Below are 21,098 nucleotides of genomic sequence, written 5' to 3' on the forward strand. Positions count from 1 at the left end.
TTGCTCAAAGGAAGAAACTGAAGTGGAAAGAGGACACATAAGCCTTCTCAAGGCCACCAAGCATTGTAATATGAATGCAGTGGGGTGCTTGATTTCCTTCATTTGGAGGTTAACTGTTCTCTTCCTGGAAGATCAATAAGGAAAAGTGGGTTTAGATTAAAACAAGAGAGAGGGATTACTTGTATGTAAGGAACACAGTTGATCTCCACCAGTCAGGGTGAAAATCCCTGGAATGGCTGCATCCAGAGACTCTGATTTGTAAGAAGGCCACAGAGTGCCACTGAGCCTAAGCAGTGTCCATGGGTGCCATGGGAATGGGACACAAACAGGGAAACAAAAAAAGAGGGGAAACATTACTGGGTTTTTTCTTTGATTGCTAATGAGCACTGGCACAGAAGTGGACTTTTCATGTGTGGGTTTGTTGGGTTGTACAGTGTGGAGACCTGGGCTTGTCAGTCTGATAACCTCTCAACAAGTATTTATAGGTGGTGTGAACTGAGATTACTGCCCAGGGATCATGGCATTTCTCAGGATTTATAACTGTCCAACTAACAGCTGGGACGTTTGTAGTTTGATGTGCGTTCCAAACCTTTGAATTTTATGCTCTAGATTAAGAACTTCCATATATTATTCTTACTAGTCTGTCAGTTCTCACCTTAGGCTGCATCTGGGGGGTTGTTGAATCTCCCTAAAAGTTAATGCTGTGGAAGGTGAACAGAAATGCTAAATCAAGCATGGGAACAGTGCTGCCTGGCATTTGTACGAAACAAAGCTTCTGTCAGCTGTGCCAGTGCTGTGAGCATTGCAGATGCTGAATCATGAGTCTGGAGAAGAGAAGATTGCATGAGACCTTTACAGACTCAGCAAATGAACCACCTTTGCAGGCTGCGGTAACCTGATCCAAACTTCTCACTAAGAAGGTCTTTTTTTTTTAAAGAAATGAAATAGCTAATTGGCCTTCAGAGGTCATTTGAGGTCCCAAATGGAGGCCTTATCGTGAATAAGACACGTCAAATCTTGCATCAGTTGTAACTAAAACTTAAAACAAAGGGTATTTTAACTCTGACAAAAGAAGTGTTCATTGCGGTTTGTTTTTGTATTCATTGCTTTTTTCTTATTTATGACCCATTTTCTCCAAACAGTTTATATACCCAAACTTACTTGCTTTATATGTAATGAATGAATGGTAACAGTCTGTTTTTTATGTGTATGTATCTATACAGACACTCCAAAACCTGAGATGATATGGTACACATTATCTTGTGGGAGAATTTTTTAAGCTAACAATATTATAAACATTTTAGCATGCATTAAAAATTCTTCTAAACTTTTATTTTTAAAAAATGTATCATATTGTTTCCAATTCATTTGCTATAATTTGTTTAATCCCGTAGTGATAGACATTTAGATTGCTTCTACTCTTTCACTGTACAAATAACTTTAAGGAAAGGCCTTCCAGATACATTTTGAACACTTCTTTAATAATTGATTAAGGATTAATTTTGAGAATGGAATTTTCTGGGTTAAAGAGTTGGTATATTTTTAAGGCTTTTGCTACATATTGACGGTTTTTTTTTTCTGAAAGTTTGTATAAATTCATGCTCCTACTACCATTACATACACATTTTTAAAAGCATGTTTTTAAACTTCACATTGCCTTGCATGTTGTTTAAGAAAATCTTTGTATCAAGTACCAGAAAAGAAAATCAGTATGTAAGAATGGCTAGATTAAATAAACCTGTTTTTACACCCGTGCAACCTTTCTTCCAAAGATCTCAAACTATTTAGACAAAAGTACATGCGCGTGCACGCGCACACACACACACACACACACACACCATTATTCACATGACTAGGGAGGAACAGAATCACTAATAAGCTACTTGGCTTTGAAGTGAAATCTAAATGTGGACGTTTAAAATATTCTGGGAATTAGAGTCGAACAAAATGATGAACCACACTTTGGAGGAACCTGTCTAGGTCTTCCCACATCACAACTATGAAGCCCCTACCTAGTTCCCACTTATAGTTAAGAGGAGGCTAAAGTCTTAGGCTTTTACTTTTATTGGATGAAAGTGGGCTAAATGGGCTTCTTTCCTTGTGAAGCAAATATAGGAACTAGAGAGATCAACAGGTTGAGTAGGCAGTATAGAATAGGTGCCAGGTATTAGTAAACGCACGTGGAAGAACTTTCCTTCTGCACCAACAGAGCAATAGCTTTTGTTAGAGTTCCTAGCACAGTGCTTTGCACACAGTATGTGACAAAACAACTATGTTGATTTGTTGGTCAACTTCGTTGATGAACCTACTAAAAATAAGCTAATTGTTAGTGTGTCAGTTCTTCTAAAGGAGTTAGGCATCAGTATGATGGTATAATAGTTATTTTCAAATTTTGTATATTTCTATTAAATCCCTTTTAGGTGAACCATTAACTTTAAATGCTTACTAATACTTTGGTTTCTCTTCTTATGAAAAGAACTGCCACCTGGCCAACAGTGTAAGACTGAATAGATAGATACAGTACTTCTGTCCCTACTTCCCTTTATTACTCTTCATCCTCATGGGGTGGGGAAATCGTCCTTTCCCAGCTCTATTTTCTCACCCTGGCTTCTTCCCGTCCCCTTGCTCCCTCTTGCCCAGGGAAAGAAGAGCGACTTAACTGATGGGAAGGAGCTGGGCACAACTACATAGTCCTTTCCTCCCTTTTTTGGGTGAGATCCACCTCCCTACAGGAAGAACACATTTTCTCTACTTGTTCTCAGTTGTGCAGTGGCAGCCCTTGTGGGTGTGGGTGGGTTGGGGGAGGGTGTTGGTTATCCCATGTTGTCTGTGCCTTGGTGGGTAAGTCTGGCTAACTTAGGGGGCAGCATTAGTAGGCCCACTGGATTCTCAGCTGATCCTCTCCTCCACTGTAGCAACACTAAAACTGAAGGTGATATTTTGATCCCTATTTCACCTGTGTCACTCTCCCATTTGATTTTAAACTTGGATGGGTACCACTTCACACCCTCTAGGGTGGCTGTAACCAAAAACATGGACAATAGCAAGTGCAGGCAAGGATCTGGAGAACTGGAGCCCTCATATACTGTTGATGGGAATGGAAAATGGTGGATCTGCTTTGGAAAAGAGTTTGGCAGTTCCTCAAAAAATTAAGCATAGAATTATCTTGTGACCCAGCAATTCTACATCTCGGTATATATCCAAGTGAATTGAAAATGTATGTCCAAGAAAAGATTTGTACATGGATGTTTATAGCAGTGTTATTCATAATAGCAAAAAAATGGAAACAAACCAAATGTCCATCAGTTGGTGAATAAATAAACAAAACATGGTATATTATTCAGCTATAAAAAAGAATGAAGTACTGATTGATACATGCTACAACATGGATGAATCTTATAAACATTACGCTAAATGAAAGAAATTAGTTGCAAAGGACCACATATTATGTGGTTCCATTTATTTGAAATGTCCAGAGGAGGGAAATTCATAGAGACTGAAAGTACATTAGTGGTTGCCAGGGCCTGGGGGAGGTTAGGGAGGTATAAGGAGGAATGGGGAATGACTGCTAATGGGCAAAGGATTTCCTTTTGAGGTGATAAAAATATCCTGGAATTAGAAAGTGGTGATTGTTACACACCCTGTTTTAATATACTAAAAACCACTGAATTATACTCTATAAAAGAGCATCTCAAAATAAAAAACTTCTCAGGTAGGTAATGGGAGTTTATCTACCCACTGTCTCAACAAACGTAAATCCTCTGGTCCTTTCAGATTGGTCTTGTCGCTTGGGTTCATGAAGAAGCCATTCTTATTTATCTATTAAACAGATATTGATTTCACTCACTCTGATCTAGTCACTGATCTAGGAGCTGGATGTGCATTAGTGAACCAAGCAGATAAAAATCCCTGTCCTTGTGGGTTCTATAGTCTCTTCTTGCCTTTGTTCTTTCGTCGTTTTAATCACGTCGCCCTCCTAGAGTGTTTTTAAGGCTTTCCATATTAAATCATTACCATGGTTCAGCTCAAGCTCACTTCGTCCATGAAGGCTTCTTGGCAGGGATTGTTGTCAGAGGGAATGGGCGTCTGCGGGCAAGGCTCCTGACTGGGAGGCTAAAAAAACTCCCCAGGAAATCAAGAGAGCAGACCACACTGGCTCCTCACAAAGCTATTTTAAATTTGAATAGTATGATTTGTGTGAACTATTAAAAATGTATATAGCATTAAAATATATATAGTACAGCCAAACTGTTCTAATACCTGAACATGTTTTTCCCCCTGAGTTTAATGAAGGTAAATAATTAAACTGGTGTTGAGTTCTCAAGTTGTCCAATTCTCTGAAATATTTTTTTGTATCCTTATTCTGTAGTATTCAAATTCAGGTACATGTGTCCCATTATAGATTTTTAAAAATTTTTATTTATTTATTTTTGGCTGCACTGGGTCTTTGTTGATGGGCTTTCTCTAGTTGTGGTGAGCGGGGGCTACTCTTTGTTGCAGTGCACAGACTTCTCATTACGGTGGCTTCTGTTGTTGTGGAGCGCGGGGTCTAGGCGCGCAGGCTTCAGTAGTTGTGGCACGCAGGTTTAGTAGTTGTGGTGCATGGGCTTAGTTGCTCCACGGCATGTGGGCTCTTCCTGGACCAGGGCTCGAATCCGTGTCCCCTGCATTGGCAGGTGGATTCTTAACCACTGTGCTACCAAGGAAGCCCATAGATTATTAAAAACTTATTTCTTTTTTTGCAACCAGCCCAATGATTTATTAAATAGATTGATATATCATGCTGGTTGACAAGTTTGACGTATTTAAAGATATGCATATAGAATAATCACTTGAGTGTAGTGTCAGAGTTTTTAATTACCATATTCAGAACCTGGAATATCATAATATACACATTTGTGAGATGTGGCCTGTGGAGTCTCTTTTCAAATGTTTATCCAGATGTACAGGAGTTGATTGAAAACATCAGTGCCTGGTCACCATGAATGCCCAGGTTTATGAGGGTTTCTTAAGCAATGAAGATAATAAGAATTGGCTGATTGAACTTTACTGAAGCAGATGAGATAATTAAACAGACACAAAGGTGGGGCAATTTGAAAATAAATTATATTGAAATGATAGATTCTGATTCTAATAGGTTCTATTTAAAATGAGTAAAATCAAAGGGGAAGGTGGGGGGGGGGATTAATTAGGAGTATGGGGTTAAAATATACACAGTACTATATATAAAATAGATAACCAACAAGGACCTACTGTATTGTAGCACAAGGAACTATACTCAATATCTTGTAATAACCTATAATGTAAAAGAATCTAAAAAAGAATATAGATAGATAGATAGATAAACTGAATCACTTTGCTGTACACCTGAAACTAACACAACATTGTAAGTCAACTATATTCCAATTTTAAAAAAAGAACAAAAAAAAGTGAAAAAAATAAAGTGAGTAGAATCAAATCATTCCTGTCATTCAGTCAATAATACCAGGGAGCCACATCTTTTTTTTCCCTCGCCAAGTTATCACTAGACTCACAGAGCTGTTACACATCTGATTAGGAAATGTGTTAAAGGATGCACATGACTTCGGTGTTTCATTATTTGCGGGAGTTGCCTGATGGTTTCCAATGGGGTTGTTCGAGCATTATCTGGCTTGTGGGATTTTATGTGGAAGTGGTGGGCTGAGAAAGTTGGGGAGCACGCTTACTAGGATTTTTAAGTTCCTTTGACTACCCAGTAATCTTCATTTATTAGATGTTCCATTTTTGTTGAATATAAGTAACTGACTGACAGTTTTTAATCTGAAAATGCTGATGCCCATGGAGGCACACATAGACTTGTGTCATGTGCTGAATGAGCCCTTTTTGGTTCTCCTGCCTGCTGTTTGCCTAGTCACAGATCTGTGATCCACTCATAAGTGGTGATCTCGAAGAGTCTGGCCAGCACTCTTGAACTATCTGAGGCCTTCCTGATTGGAGAAAGAAACACTGGAGCCTGAAGTTGTGGGATTTAGTTTGGCTTTTTGCTGTCTTTGGCAGAGCCTTTTAGCACATTGTGAGTGTCTTCCTATTTGTGCATAGAGATAGCAGTTACAGTGAGACAGTGAGGGTTCCAGATGGCTAGCTCCTTGGGTGGAGGCACCCCCAGAGCTGACTACTCAGTGTCTTCGTTAACGAGGCCCTCTGCAAGGGGCCCCTCTGCAGTGACCCGCTCCTGTCATCCTGATATCCAAGAGGGAATACGTCTTCTTAACGGGGATTTATTTAATATGAAATACCCGAAGGTGTTACTTTGTAGTGGTGTTAACAAAATGCTGCATAATCTGGAGAGTTGCCAAACAGTATTTTTCTGGTAATGCTTTCTCAAAAACTTGGTATAAATTTAGCAATAAGAAACTCAGAAAATCCTCTAATGCTACTAATACTAACACTAAATTAGAACCTGCCAAATTGCTTAGAGTGCTTAATATAATCCCACAATTTAGATATTAAAGCTTTCTTATGATGACAAACATCAGGGATTAGATGTTACCACAAATATCATTTAAAGTCCAGAAAATATGGTGATCCACATCCAGATATACAGTGAACCAAACAGTTCCCTTCAGATAATATTCTGCCTTAGTTAAAACAGGTACCAATGACCTTTATACTGAGAGAGCATCAACCTTCAGCAAGTGAATGAAACTGAAATCTAAGAAAGGACTTGGAAATATTTTCTGGGGGGAAAAAGATTGTTTGTAGGAAAATCTAAAAAACAAAGCTTTTCTTAGAAAGGTCAAGTAAATATGACAGTGTTTGCTGTGTACTTCTAACAATCACCTGACTTAAGATAGCCTTTTGGTGTGACACAAAGTGCTAAATAACTGGTTTCATGGAATTTACAGTTACCTATGGTTGTTTTTAGAACCATGGGAAGAGTCTGAAATTTAATTGCCGAGTATTGACCTGGATTCTCAAATTACTGAAATGTGTGATACCATTTGTGCTTATAAGTTCCAGAGTTGAAAATGCAAATAGAACTTGACATATTATATAGAAGTGAATATTTATATACAGAGTTGCTCTTTGAGAATGGAAAAGCAATCCTTTACAAAATAGTAAAAATATTATAATACCAATTTTAGAAACCAACATTGAAACTGTGTATTATAGTTACTAAAAGGAAACAAACTGAGTTGGTTGGGGAGTGGTCATTTGATGTGTGGGTGAACCCCTTTAGGCACTTAAATAGCCTCTGAGGCTATTGTAATACAGTTTAATAAGCAGTGATCAGGATGAATGTAAATCATTAATAAAAAGTCAAAGTCAGTATTCTCTTTAAGGAATTTGTGATTAACATATACACACTACTATATATAAAATAGGTAACCAACAAGGACCTGCTGTATAGCACAGGGAACTATATTCAATATTTTGTAATTACCTTTATGGGAAAAGAATCTGAAAAAAATGAGATATATATATATGTATAACTGAATCCCTTTGCAATACACCTGAAACTAACACAACATTGTAAATCAACTATACTTCAATATAAAATAAATAAATAAATAAAAGAAAACAAATAGTAAGCTTCTGATTAGGCAATGTGGATTCAGTACTTATATTTATCTCAATTTCCTGGTAATAACCCACTCAAATAACAGTTAAGGAATTTTAAAAAGGGTATAAACTCACAAAGATAAAGACAAGAGAAGAGAAGACAGCTGATCAGAGGTGTCCATAAAATTGTAGGTGATAGAAAGCAGACGGATGAGGAGTAATTGTCTTAGGTTTGAGTTTTTTCTTGCTTTGCTAAGTTCCACTGGGACAAAACCAAGCAGAACAAAGCCAACTTGTGTCCCTGCACCCAGAAAGCCCCAGGAATTGAAGGTGCCAGAAAACAGAAGGATTGGTTGAAAGTCTACATGGAGAAGGTACTAAATTCCTGATCTACTCCGTACCCCAGATAGATAGGCAGCCATTCCTTCTCTACTCTGGTAGAAGAGCTCAGCTTGTAGAGAAAAATGGAAACGAGGGGGGTTATCAGAGAAATAATAGAAGTTTCCCAGAACTGAAGTGCATGCATTTTCTTTTTTAAAATATTTTAATGGATATATTATTTATTACCTGCACTGCCACAGGCTCAAATATGTTTCATGAGGAGTCTGAGGTTTTTTTTTTTAATTTTTATTTTATATTGGACTATAGTTGATTTACAATGTTGTGTTACTTTCCGGTGTACAGCAAAGTGATTCAGTTATGTATATTATACATATATCCATTCTTTTTCAGATTCTTTTCCCATATAGATTATTACAGAATATTGGGTAGAGTGCATTTTCTTGATTCAAAGGTGCCACAGAGTGCCCAGTGCAATCAGTAAGCAAAGTCCCCACTGAGGCACATCCTGAGATTTCGTGAAAATGGGTGTGAATAGAATTTCCTACAGTCTTCTTGAAAGGGGGAAAATAGATTGTATAGACAATGTCAACAATTAGAATAATTTCCAGTTCTCAACAGCAACATTAGAAGCTTTAAGACTGTGCACAATGCCTTTGAAATGCTGAGAGAAAATAATTTCCAATCTAGAATTCTCTACCCACCCACAAGATCAATCCAGTGTGAAGATAGAAAAAGGGGTTTTCAAACATGCAAGTTCTCATCAAATTTATCTTCTACAAACACTTTTTCAACAAATTACCAGGGGATATATACCTCCAGGAAAGGGGACCATGAATGGAGAAGACATGGGATCTAGGATTCAATACAGAAAGGGGACAAAGGAGTTCCCAGGATGATGCTACAGACAAGTCCTGTAAAGCAGCTGTGCATCAGGCCCAGCAGGAGGGTGAAGCAAGAGGGGTGTCTCCAGGAACAAAATGGATGTGATAAATTACCTGATGTGCTTGACCATACTAGAAGAGTTGTAGATAATGTTTTAGATAATAGGGCCTATGTACGTGCTAAATACATGAAAAAGCAAAGAAGAAAATAAAAGTTCTCGAAAAAATTTAAAATGGAGCAAAAAAGACAATGTAATCAGAGTGGCACAGCTATGAACAATATGTGCATAGTCATAATACAAACACTAAATATCAATTTAACCAAAAGCCTGTGATGTGTGTTGGAATATATGGGGGGCGAGAGGGGATTTCAAGATTCTATATTAGGAAGGTAATTTCTAAAGTGAGATAAATCAGGACATAACAGTATAAATATTCCATTCAGAAATACATTGGTAAACAACAGAAGAAACAGCTAAAAGTGTTAAAAATGTGTCGGTGGTGAGAGAAAGCGACAGGAAATTGCTGTGTTTTTTAAAACAGTCCTCGTAGTTACTATTTGCCTTTGAAAACTAAGTTCATATATTATTTCTAAGAAAATAAAAAACTGATTTTAAAAGGTAAGAAAGCAAATCCCCAAGCTTTGTGTAGTTTTCCATAAAAAATGATTCTAAACAGCACCTTTGGGGGCCTCTCCTCAGTGATGTAGAAGACTTTATTCCCTAACAATGTCTGGTAAGTGTCTACTCCCTCACATGCTTAGGAAAGGTATATAAGTTGTTCCAGTTGCATTGGTGTCTTATTCCTCTGTTAAAGGCTTTTCTCCTTCGTTACATTGAATATACACCTGCTTCTTATAGAAAAGTTGAAAAATTGCCTAGTGCTCTTTGAGATTTCCTATCAAACAGGAGGAGTTTCTAGGATCATCCTTGCCTTTCTTTTTTGCTTTACAGAATCATCCCAAAGAGTGAATCGTGATGGAGAAAGCATAATTTATCAATGAAATCTTCTTCTGCATTGCAGGGTGGAGAGCACTGTTATTACCATGGAAACATCAGAGGTATCAAGGACTCCAGGGTGGCTCTGTCGACCTGCAATGGACTTCAGTATGTGGGACTGTCATTGGGAGAATGAACTTGGTTTCATCCGTTCACCCTTTGCATCTTGTCTTTCATAGTTATTTTAGTGACTCTTCTGTACCAGTCCTGGGTTAGAGAGTGGATGTGGAGTCATGAACAAGGAGGGCAAAGTCCCTGCTCTCTTAACATATAGAGTTTGCCGGTGATTTAGAGATTAAACAAATGATTATACAGATTATTATTTAATTGCCATTTTGGTGGGTACTGTGAAGGGGAAGGACAGGGACTTTTGGGATGACCGACCCTAGTCCAGAAAGGTTTCCCAGAGGTATCCCCCAGAGGAACTATCACTCAACGTAACCTAAGGATAAGCAGGAGGTGGCCAGGCAAGGGTGGGGTTCGAAAGAGAGGAGCCCGTGCTTCGGCTTTCAGGCAGGCTCTTCAAAAACATCTGTAGGTGCCTTTTAGACTCGAACACAGTAACACTTCATGTAAAGGTCTGTTGTGGCCATGTGATGAAAGGGATCTTGAAAATCCTGTCTCCACACTTTATAAAAAATCCTGTGTCTCTCAAAATTAAATGTGATTTTCAACACAGAGTCTTAATGGAAATTCGCAATTTGCAAGCATAAAGATACTTCTGTTTGCCTCTTCAGAATCAGATGGTTTTAGCTTTTTCTTATACATGAAGAACCTATTTTCTCACAGATGATATTGGATTTGCATAACAAATTTGTGCTAGTTGTACATGGTTCTGTAATAATAACTTGAGATACTGGAACAGCATGAATAGTCCTATCCCAGTTTAATCTTCTTATCTGTCCATTTAATTTCAAAAACTAATTATGCCAGGTATAATGTGTATGCTCTTGGTGTACACTTTTTACACTCTGTAGCCTATACGCTGTCTAGTGCAGTGCTGGGACCACAGTGTGATTCCATGCAGGTATGTGAATTTGATTTGGGACAGTATAAAGGTATTTATTCAGATACACTCTTTATTTTTAAAGACATACTATGTGTGCTATATTTGTTAACTGTCTCCTCCTGTGGTTTCTTTTCATAGTGGTATGTTTGAAGATAACACCTCTGTGTATATGATAGAACCACTGGAGCTGGTTCATGATGAGGTGAGTCTGAGCTCGTTCATGATGAGCTGAGTCTGACTGTGACATCAGTTTCCTTATGGTTTCCTTTTCCTTACTTTTCCAGCATCTTTGTTTTTGAGCAGTAAAGAGACAGTCTGGTAGATTTCAAAGTACATTTATCTATAGCACCTTATTTCACACTTGGACTGATACCATGAGTTTTGAAGCTTAAGTTACACATCCCAGGCCACATGCCAGTAAGGCATGGTAAGAGGTATCAAACCTAGGTTTTCTGAAGCTAAGACCAGTTCTTTCTGGTCTACTGAAAGAGCAGAGAGGATGCTTTATTTTGTACTGACCACCTTGTTTTCCTTTAAGCTAGCTTTTATTCTCACGGTCTTTAGATAATTGTACGACTGCAAGCAAGTACAAAACTTTTGTGAGTCTAAGAATCTTCAGTGGGGAAATCTGTGGGTTGAACTATGATTACATTATACAATATTAGTTTTCTTTTGAGATAGGGGAGAAAATAATGTTAGGAGTCATGTATAGGCCAGCAACCTAGATAAGAAATCAAGAAGGCATTATGCTGAGTGAAATAAATCAGCCAGGGAAAAACAAATACTGTATAATTTCACTTACATGTGGAATCTAAAAAAACTGAACTCATGTAAACAGAGAATAGATTAGTGGTTACCAGAGGCCAGTGGGGGAAATGAGTGAAGGTGGTGAAAAGGTCAAACTTCCAGTTATAAGATAAATTCTGGGGATGTAATGTACAACATGTAACTATCGCTAACAATACAGTATTGTATATTTGAAAGCTGCTAAGAGAATAGATTTTAAAAGTTCTCATCACAAGAAAAAAATGTGTAACTATGTGAGGTGATGGATGTTAGCTAAACTAACTGTGGTGATCATTGTGTAATATATACATATATCAAATCATTATGTTGTACACTTTAAACTTATCCAATACTATATTTCAATAAGATCTCAATAAAACTGGAAAAAAAGTAAATCATGTACTCTAATCATATTGCTCACTAATAGAAGGCAACCAAATTTAATATTTAATATATATATATTAAAAAATATTGTAATGAAGGCTTTCTACATACTGGGTAGTATTTTAGGTGCTGGGGATACAGTGGTGAACAAAATAGACACAGAGCCTGAGCCTAGTAGGGCTTGTAATCTACAGGGGCAGAGACAGGAATAAATAGGTGAAAAAGTAATTGCATATGGTATGTTAGATAGTGCATGCTAAGGAGAAAAAATGAAGCCAGGAAAGTGGAGAGGAGAGTTAAAATTTATATTTTAACACACAATGAGGTGGTGAGTTTTGAATGAAGACCCTCAGGAAATTAGGGGGCTGGAAAAGCATTGCAGGAGAAGAGCAAATGCAAAGGCCCTGAGGCAGGAGTATTCCCAGTGTGTTCTAGGAACTGTGAGGAACCCAACTAGGTTGGAGAGGAGCAGACAGGGGAGAATGGTAGGAGGTGAAGGCACTAAGAGGTAACAGTAGGGGAGTCATATCAGTGAAAAGAACTGCTAATGGGAAAAGAATATTTTGAAAGTGATAGAGTCAGGATATTGCAATCATTGATGGGGAGCAGAAAATGTTTTTTTTTTAATCTTTAGAGATTTCAAATGTAGACAAAATAATTTTGAGACAGGAAACAGTCATTCAGGCTATTGACAAGAACAGTTGACAAACGTTTATTTTCTTTATGTTGCTGTGTATGTATGAATATGGGGTAATTTCAAATTTGAGGCAGAAAAGTCATTAAGTTTTAAATGTTTTATGTTTGAATAAACCAGTATTATTTTTCAACTAGTAATTATAAAAATTACCAGATAATGAAGACCATCCCACCTAGATAAAGACATTTTGATTAAGTAAAATATTTTTCCCCTACTCCAATCGTAGGTAGATAACCTGTACACAGCAAAATTATTTGACTCATACAGCAAAAAATTGACTTTGATTTCTGGCATTGATTAATGGCCCTGTGAATCTAAAACAAAACAAAACAAAACAAAAACAAAGAACAAAACAAAAAACCCAAAATAACAACTCCCTAAGCCTTGAGTTTTTAGATTGGTAAAATGAGATAATTTTTCATTACATCCCTAGTAGGACAATTTTACACATTTGATGAATTAATAAATATATGTGACTCTGTCTATTAAACTCTTGAAGAGATTTATAAACTGTTATTATCATAATGTTTAAAGCATTGGTTTTGCATTGTTAAACCCATAATCATATTCTTTAGGAGCTGATTGTTATATACTTCATGCCTTTTCTTTTTTGCCTTCCATTTTTACTGCCTGACTTTCATTCATGATGTAATGAGTACATAATCATGTAATGATTTATCCTCATTTTCATCATGGGTAGAGGGAAAGGAACAGTGCTTGAAACTTTAAATTAGTTTTTAAAATTATGTTGCTAGTTGTGAGTTTCATCACTCTATGTATCTTTCTTTTCACCTGATAACAGAATTAAGAGTTTAGTCTACTTGAATTTAGATTTTTAAAAAACATACAGTCCATTAAAAAAAAAATTATTATTTATTTATTTAGGCTGTGTTGGGTCTTCGTTGCTGTACGCGGGTTTTCTCTAGTTGTGGCGAGCGGGGGCTACCCTTCGTTGTGGTGCGCGGGCTTCTCATTGCGGTGGCTTCTTTTGTTGCGGAGCACGGGCTCCAGGTGCACGGGCTTCAGTAGTTGTGGCGCATGGGCTTAGTTGCTCCGCGGCATGTGGAATCTTCCCGGTCCAGGGCTCGAACCTGTGTCTCCTGCATTGGCAGGCGGATTCTTAACCACTGCGCCACCAGGGAAGTCTAAATTTAGATTTTTGATGTTTAGTTTATTATTATTAATTTTAGTATGCTTTATAATAAGTCCAGTAATATGGATCTAGTATTTATAGTAAGAATTCATGTTATTTCTCAAGTAATAAATAAAGAGCAAAACTTTTCATTATTGTAAGTCTTTTATGTAATCTATTAAGAACACTTTTTAAAATAACTTTTCTGATTATAAAACACTGTAAGGAATTTGGAAAAGCAAATTAAGCAAATACTTAACCAAATAGTAATTATCCATCATCCCATCCCCCAGAGATAACTTCTCCTCACCTTTCAGTGTACATTCTTCCAGTTTTTCAATGATATGTGCCCATATTTTCAAAAATAAATTGGATCATTATTTTGTAATATAATTTTAACTCAACAATGTATCTCTCTGAGCCTCAATATTTTAATTTGTAAAATGGGGATAAAATATGCATGTATGGAGTTCTTGTGAGGATTAAATTGGCTGACACATACTATGCACTCAGTAATGGAAGCTAATAGTAGTGATGGAAATAAGACTTTTCTAAAAGTGTAGTATCTAGGGCAAAGGATATGAATATTTTCAAGATTGTTGATAGAATTGCTAAATTTCTCTCTGAACTATGCTACCAATTTACTCCTACCAGCAGTGTGAAAGTGTTTTGCCTTGCAACTATAATTGACTAGAGTTATCATAATTTTTAAACCTTTGCCAACTTGATGTCAGTAATTGGTATATCTTTTTATTTGCATTTTGAAGGAGTGTTCAAGTAGTATTCACCTTTTAAAAAATATATTCATTGCCCATTTGTGTTTTTTTCTTGTGAATTTCCTATTCATGGCTTTGAAGAAAGCCAAGGTTTAAGAGTAGCTAATGAAACTATGCTTTTATCTAAACTGGGGCAATTGGATGATGCTCTATTTTATTTAAAATTCAAGTTTCAAAAACCATCTACTTTTCATTTTTGATAACTAACACATCAGCATATAAATGTTTCCATTTTAGGAAAGATATTAGAGAAAGTGCTAACACTGTTCCGTAGAGGTGTGATCACATCTTGCTTTTTAATTGACTACAATTGTTTTTGTTTTCAGAAAAGCACAGGTCGACCACACGTAATCGAGAAAACCTTGGCAGGACAATATTCTAAGCAAATGAAGAATCTCAGTAAGTTTTAATTAAGGAAGCCACTCTATTTTATGTACTAGGAGGCTTGACTTGGAGCTCAGTGGACATGCAGGCTTCTTGGGAAATGGAGTAGGTTTGAGATCTGGCGTGAGCAGTGTGGGTGGGCAGTGGAGTGAACTGTGGCTTTCATGTAATGAAGCATGGAGAGTCATTTCTGATGGAAAGACTGAAATATGAAGCCCAGAAGTAAAGCTGTGTTAGGAACTGGAGAGTGTGGCCAGATTTAACAGAGTGATTTACAGGGAGATTCATCCTTAGATTTTCCTGGAAGTTTGCTGCTCTTTAACCAACTTGTAGTGTCTTATGCTCTCGTCCTGCGGCATCTCAAGCATGCTGATTTGGCAAAAGCTTCTTTTGGATTATTGGAGTATGTGATGTTACTTCTGTATATTAATACCCAAAATCTTTAGTAATTTATGCAAAAGCTTATGCCAGACATTATTTTTAATTCTAAAATGAATTAAGCATAGTAGAATTCTTCTAAATTTTCAGATATCCGGGGTCAGGTGGTTGTAGATGAAATACACATAATCCAAGGAGTCTTGAATAGCTCGTAAAGTTTTTCATGAGGTTTGGAAGAAAATTATACCTTTGAATTATATTAATATTTGTGACTATGAAAATGTGAAATATTTAATGATTGATGTGCTTTTTTCACCTTAGTTTATTTTGATTTTGAGATGACAAATGCTATCAGTGCTACTATTCCTTCATATAATATTTTAAAAACATTCTCCCACTGAAATGCAGTCAAACATAAATTTTGGTATTCTTTTTCTTTTGCACAGGTATGGAAAGCAGTGACCAGTGGCCCTTCCTATCTGAATTACAGTGGTTGAAAAGGAGAAGGAAGAGAGCAGTGAATGTGAGTGTGGCGTTGAGTCGTAGGCGGGGCTCTTTCACTCAAATTGTGTGCCTGTCATCACACTGTGGCTAAGTGTACCTAAAACGGTTTAGATTTGGGCAATTTCCTCTTACAAACAAAACCCAAAACCAAAATACCCTATGATTTGAGTCTTATGGGCATGGTGCTTTTTATTCAGCTTTCCCTGTAAGTGATATAAACTGATTTTGATGTTCTATGAACCCTGAAGGCATCTGAAGAATGTATTGTTTTAGCTCTGTTTTCAAAGCATTTTTCTTATGAAAATTGCAGTGCATTTTTTCTATTGAAAGTAGAGCAGGCTTTCTGTTTGTTTATTTTTTTCTGGTATGACTTATCATATAAAATAATCTACTAACAAAAAAGGGGAAGAGTTAGGTTTTGAAATGTTGACTAATCATGCTTATTTGTATTTCTTTTCAAATTAAAAACAGTTATACCACACTTTGAAGCTGGATGTGTGTTTCTGAACAGAATAAATCTCTTTGACCATTAGTATCATGATAGTTACTAAATAAGAATCATGTAATTATATAATCAGCAACTGTCATAGAGCTCCCATGTATTGATAAATGTATAGGGGCTTTGTAACTGAAATTATCTTCCTAGTCTATTTCATAATAGATTAGAAAGCTGTAATGATGGGGACTGTTTAGTAATTACATGGTGAATGCTATGTAACCGAAAATTAATTCCATGGCGTATAGATTACATGGTAATTTGCTAGATAACTTAATGAGTAATTATACTGAAAATTGCACACTTTAGATAATGTTTTGCTGAATGTACTTTTGTGAAAAAATTAGACCACCAGCCATCAAAAACTTGGTTGTAGGTCAAATCATCCTCTCTTTTATGAGCCTGTTCTTTGTATTATGGTGATTATGGAAACAATTTTTTTTAACTTAGAGATCTCTTTTTGCTTACTCTTGAAGATGCAGTTGGTAATAAGTTTTATATAGGCTATTGATGTTTCACTACAGCCCGCCCCTATCAAATACAACTGATCAATGATCATGTACTCTTCCAACTACGAAAAAGAAATAAAAGTCCAAACGACAGCTAAAATCCTTAGCCCTTGCTCTTAAAGGATTATCTAGTAGTAATCAAAATTTAGAAGACTTCAGAATATTGTAACTGTCAACATTTGTTCCTTTGAGAAGTTGTGTGGTTAAGAATTAGTACATTATTATGAGAATTTCACTCCACTGAATTAAGGTTTCTATATGATTACATTGGTACCTGTTCCAGATGTACTGTGCTATTCTTATTAAAGTTTTGTGCAGTTTTTCTTTGAAGTTTTGAGTAGATGTGAATATTTTTATCGTATCTTAATGCCAAAGAAATTGAGATTTATTTATTTTAACAGAATTACACTGAACATTTTTCTCTAGAATATTTTTACATATGAAAATCAAATAAAAACAACATGAGCTCTCTCTATCTGGATGAATACTTTAATGATAATTAAGTACAGTTCTTTTCCGAATACTTGTATGTTTACCCACACTTTACAGTCACTTTTTTTTTCATTTCTCTGACCAGGTTTCTTTGAGGATGTTCATAAAGTGAGCAGCAAAGAGTTCTTCTGAAATTCAAAGTCAGTCTACCACTTAACAGTCAGCATCAGAGATATTTTCTATCAACCACCATTCTGACCACATTTTTTTATTTTCCACAGCCATCTCGTGGTGTGTTTGAAGAAATGAAATATTTGGAACTTATGATTGTTAATGATCACAAAACGGTAAGAATATAGAATCAATGAATTTTAGATCCGACAGCTTACTTAAGAAAGAATAATAATCTTTTGTTAACTTCTGTCAAAAACGTGATTCAGTGCTTAAAAGACATATGAAAACAATTATTGTCCTCCATTGGCCCCTCTTGAAGATAAAGTAGGAACTTTCTTAACCATACTCTGCCTAACCATTTCCCTTATAAAATATCTTGGTTGATACCATATGACCCAGCAATCCCACTGCCGGGCATATACCCAGAGAAAACATAATTCAAAAAAACACATGCACCCCAATGTTCATAGCAGCATTATTTACAGTAGCCAGGACATGGAAGCAACCTAAATGTCCATTGACAGAGGAATGGATAAAGAAGATGTGGTACATATATACAATGGAATATTACTCAGCCATAAAAAGGAATGAAATTGGGTCATTTGTAGAGATGTGGATGGACCTAGAGAGTGTCATACAGAGTGAAGTCAGAAAGAGAAAAGCAAATATCGTATAATAACGCATGTATGTGGAATCTAGAAAAATGGTATAGATGATCTTAGTTGCAAAGCAGAAATAGAGACACAGACTTAGAGAACAAATGTATGGATACCAAGGGGGAAAGGGGTGGGGTGGGAGGAATTGGGAGACTGGGATTGACACATATACATTGTTGATACTATGTATAAAATGGACAACTGATGGGAACATGCTGTATAGCACAGGGAACTCACCTAGTGCACTGTGGTAACCTAAATCGGAGGGAAGTCCAAAAGGGAGGGGATATCTGTATGTGTATGGCTGATACATTTTGTTGTGCAGTGGAGGCTAACACAACATTCTAAAGCAACCATACTCCAATAAAAATTAATTTAAAAAATATTAGAGTTAAAAAAAATATCTTGGTTGAAGCCTAGAGCATTCTGAAGGGTCTTGGTCAGTACGCTATTTGCTAGTATAGTTGTATCCACAGAGGCAGATGGCCGACTGAATCCATTGTAATGTACTGCACCAGATTATATAAGGCTCTTGAGCATCAGTGGATTTTGGCATCTTTGGGACTCCTGAAACCAATCCCCCTCGGATACTGAGGGACAGCTGTATACTCAGTACTTATGCTGTGCTGGTAAATGTTTCATATCTGGCTCTCTGAAAAAAAGCCTTGATTTATAATGTTTGTTTATATCCATGGTGTAAATATTCCCACCATGGCTGATTTCAAGCTACCAAAGTGAGGTCATTAAATGAGGACCTGGGAAAAGATGCATCCAGTCGAATCCTGAACTGGTGGGAGCTGGCTCCAGCAACCCACTGCCCCACTTTCCAAACTGTTTAGGCCACTTGTAATTTTTGTTGTAATTACATAATTTAATTTTTTAAATTGTATAAACTAAGACAAAGAGTAGTTTGCTTTATGAAAACTAAGTTATATTTCTGGAGAGACTTTATAAAGGTGAGACTGTTAAGACATACCTAAGAGTCAGGTATAGGTGAAAAACTTGTGAAAGATTGCAGCAAATATTCTGATTGCTTTGCAAATATCTTGAAGTCCTTGTTTTTCTTTAAGGAAATCAAAATTAGATTAGTAGACTATAGAGTAAGGTTGTGTTTCATACAAAAATGAAAAAGTGAAATTCTAATCAGTAGAAAAGACCTTGAAACCATACATTTTTTTAAATGATGATTTAATTTATATTTAAACTTTTAAGTCTCTACTTTAACAGGTGTTTTCTATTAATTACCAAGCACTGGCTCAATTATGCTGAACATGAAGTTATGCAATAGCATACCTCTTAGTATGGCATGCAGATTTATTTTCTGTACCAGTAGCTTTTAAGTACATTGCTTGAGATATGTCAGTAAGAACCAGAATTATTGGAATTACATACAATTAAAAAAAAAGAATTATATACAATTTAAGACAGATCTTCCCTGATAGGAAGGAAAACCAAATGGGTGGGTAGCCGTTTTAGATAATGAAGGCTAAAATATGAGTTTCTGATGGACATTAATTTCCTTGAAACCCCAAGATAATTTTTTCATCTGAATTATTTTTGTTGATTGGGACATTGAGATTTCGTCCAGCTACTTCTCAATCCTTAACATTGTGGCATGTTGTGAAATTATGGCTTTAGAAGGTTAAACTTTTTCCAAGATCCAATATATACTTTTAAAGTAGTGAAAATAATTAAGATATATACAGTGCCTTTAAATTCACAAAGTGCATTCACATACAGCTGGTAATTGATAGAAGAATTCTCCAACCCATGACTTGTAATTCCAAATCTCTTGTTCTACCAAATCTCTGTTAGGAAAAATACATGAAGCCATTAATCAGAGAGCAGATTTCAGTAACTATGCAAATAGGAAACGATAATTTTTTAAACATTATATATATTTTGAATTTATTTGTAAATCTTTTAAAATGGGAAGCATTTAAATAATCTTGTCTTTATCTTATGAATAGTAAAATAATGCCCTCCTTTAAAGTATTGTTTTGTAAATAGAAAATTTCTAATATATACTGTATAGTCTGTGATAAAGTTATGTTATTTAGGCTACCAGATCTTTTAATGGTAAATTTTGGTAATTTGTCTTATTATTATTATTAAAATGAGTGAGAACTAGGAATGTATACATCTATCTTTGAAACCAGAAAAAAACCCTGTAATTTGTACTGATAAGTTTGGAGGGAATACATGTTAGGAAATGAAAAAAAAATGAAAGCCTTTATTATTGAGTGATAATAATGCCTAAAGTAGAAAGAAATTACCTAAGAAGGCTTCTATTGTTTTTTTTTAATTGAAGTGTAGTTGATTTACAGTATTTCAGGTGTATAGCAAAGTGATACAGTTACACAGATTCTTTTCCATTATAGGTTATTACAAGGTATTAAATATAGTTCCCTGTGCTATACAGTAAGTCCTTGTTAGATTTCTACTATTTAAATAAATATTGCATCGATGCAATAGAACTAAATAGATTCCTTTTCCTTTAAGACCAGGTTATACTCTAGTCCATAATAGTCCCAAATAAGTGTGTCGTTTTATAAGAATTTTTTTTCTTTTGAGAGTTGAGAAAAGTTCTTTTTTAAAGGTGTGCTTTATATGAGATGAAGATTGTTTTTGAATTTGAATGCTTCAAAGAAGGGATGGATCAGAGTACTTAAATTCATGTGTTGAAAGTAAAACTAAACTAGAATAATTGACATCTATTCTTTAATAACTGGAGATTTGCTATTGGATTTTAAAATGTCATCCCACTGACAGTACTCATTTTATAATCTTTGTGCTAGATGAGACAGCACACTTATTTTGATAACTATCAACCTCAGGTTGAAAGTCAAGCTCTAGTTTTAATTTTTTTCAAAAAGCAAATACCTTAAGGATTGTGTTTATTCAGACAGGAAAAGCAAATTTGGCACTTTAAATGTAAATTATTTTCAGTGATCGGAAAATGTGGAAATAAATTCTATCATAAATGGAGATTTCACATTTTTCTTTGTAAAATTAATT

At 35.8% G+C, this 21,098-nt stretch overlaps 1 protein-coding gene across 1 annotated transcript in view; it reads left to right on the plus strand.

Moving 5' to 3' along the window:
* The window catches only part of ADAM23 (ADAM metallopeptidase domain 23), a 159,531-nt gene that overhangs the window by 86,934 nt on the left and 51,499 nt on the right, over positions 1-21,098 (plus strand). Inside the window, exons 5-9 of the mRNA XM_061204199.1 lie at positions 9,789-9,871; positions 10,911-10,974; positions 14,874-14,946; positions 15,756-15,832; positions 17,532-17,597. Of these exons, the coding sequence (XP_061060182.1) occupies positions 9,789-9,871; positions 10,911-10,974; positions 14,874-14,946; positions 15,756-15,832; positions 17,532-17,597 (363 nt within the window). The remainder of the gene's footprint in view (positions 1-9,788; positions 9,872-10,910; positions 10,975-14,873; positions 14,947-15,755; positions 15,833-17,531; positions 17,598-21,098) is intronic.

The sequence above is a fragment of the Eubalaena glacialis genome, chromosome 1 (genome assembly GCF_028564815.1).
Source record: "Eubalaena glacialis isolate mEubGla1 chromosome 1, mEubGla1.1.hap2.+ XY, whole genome shotgun sequence".
Taxonomy (NCBI): Eukaryota; Metazoa; Chordata; class Mammalia; order Artiodactyla; family Balaenidae; genus Eubalaena; species Eubalaena glacialis.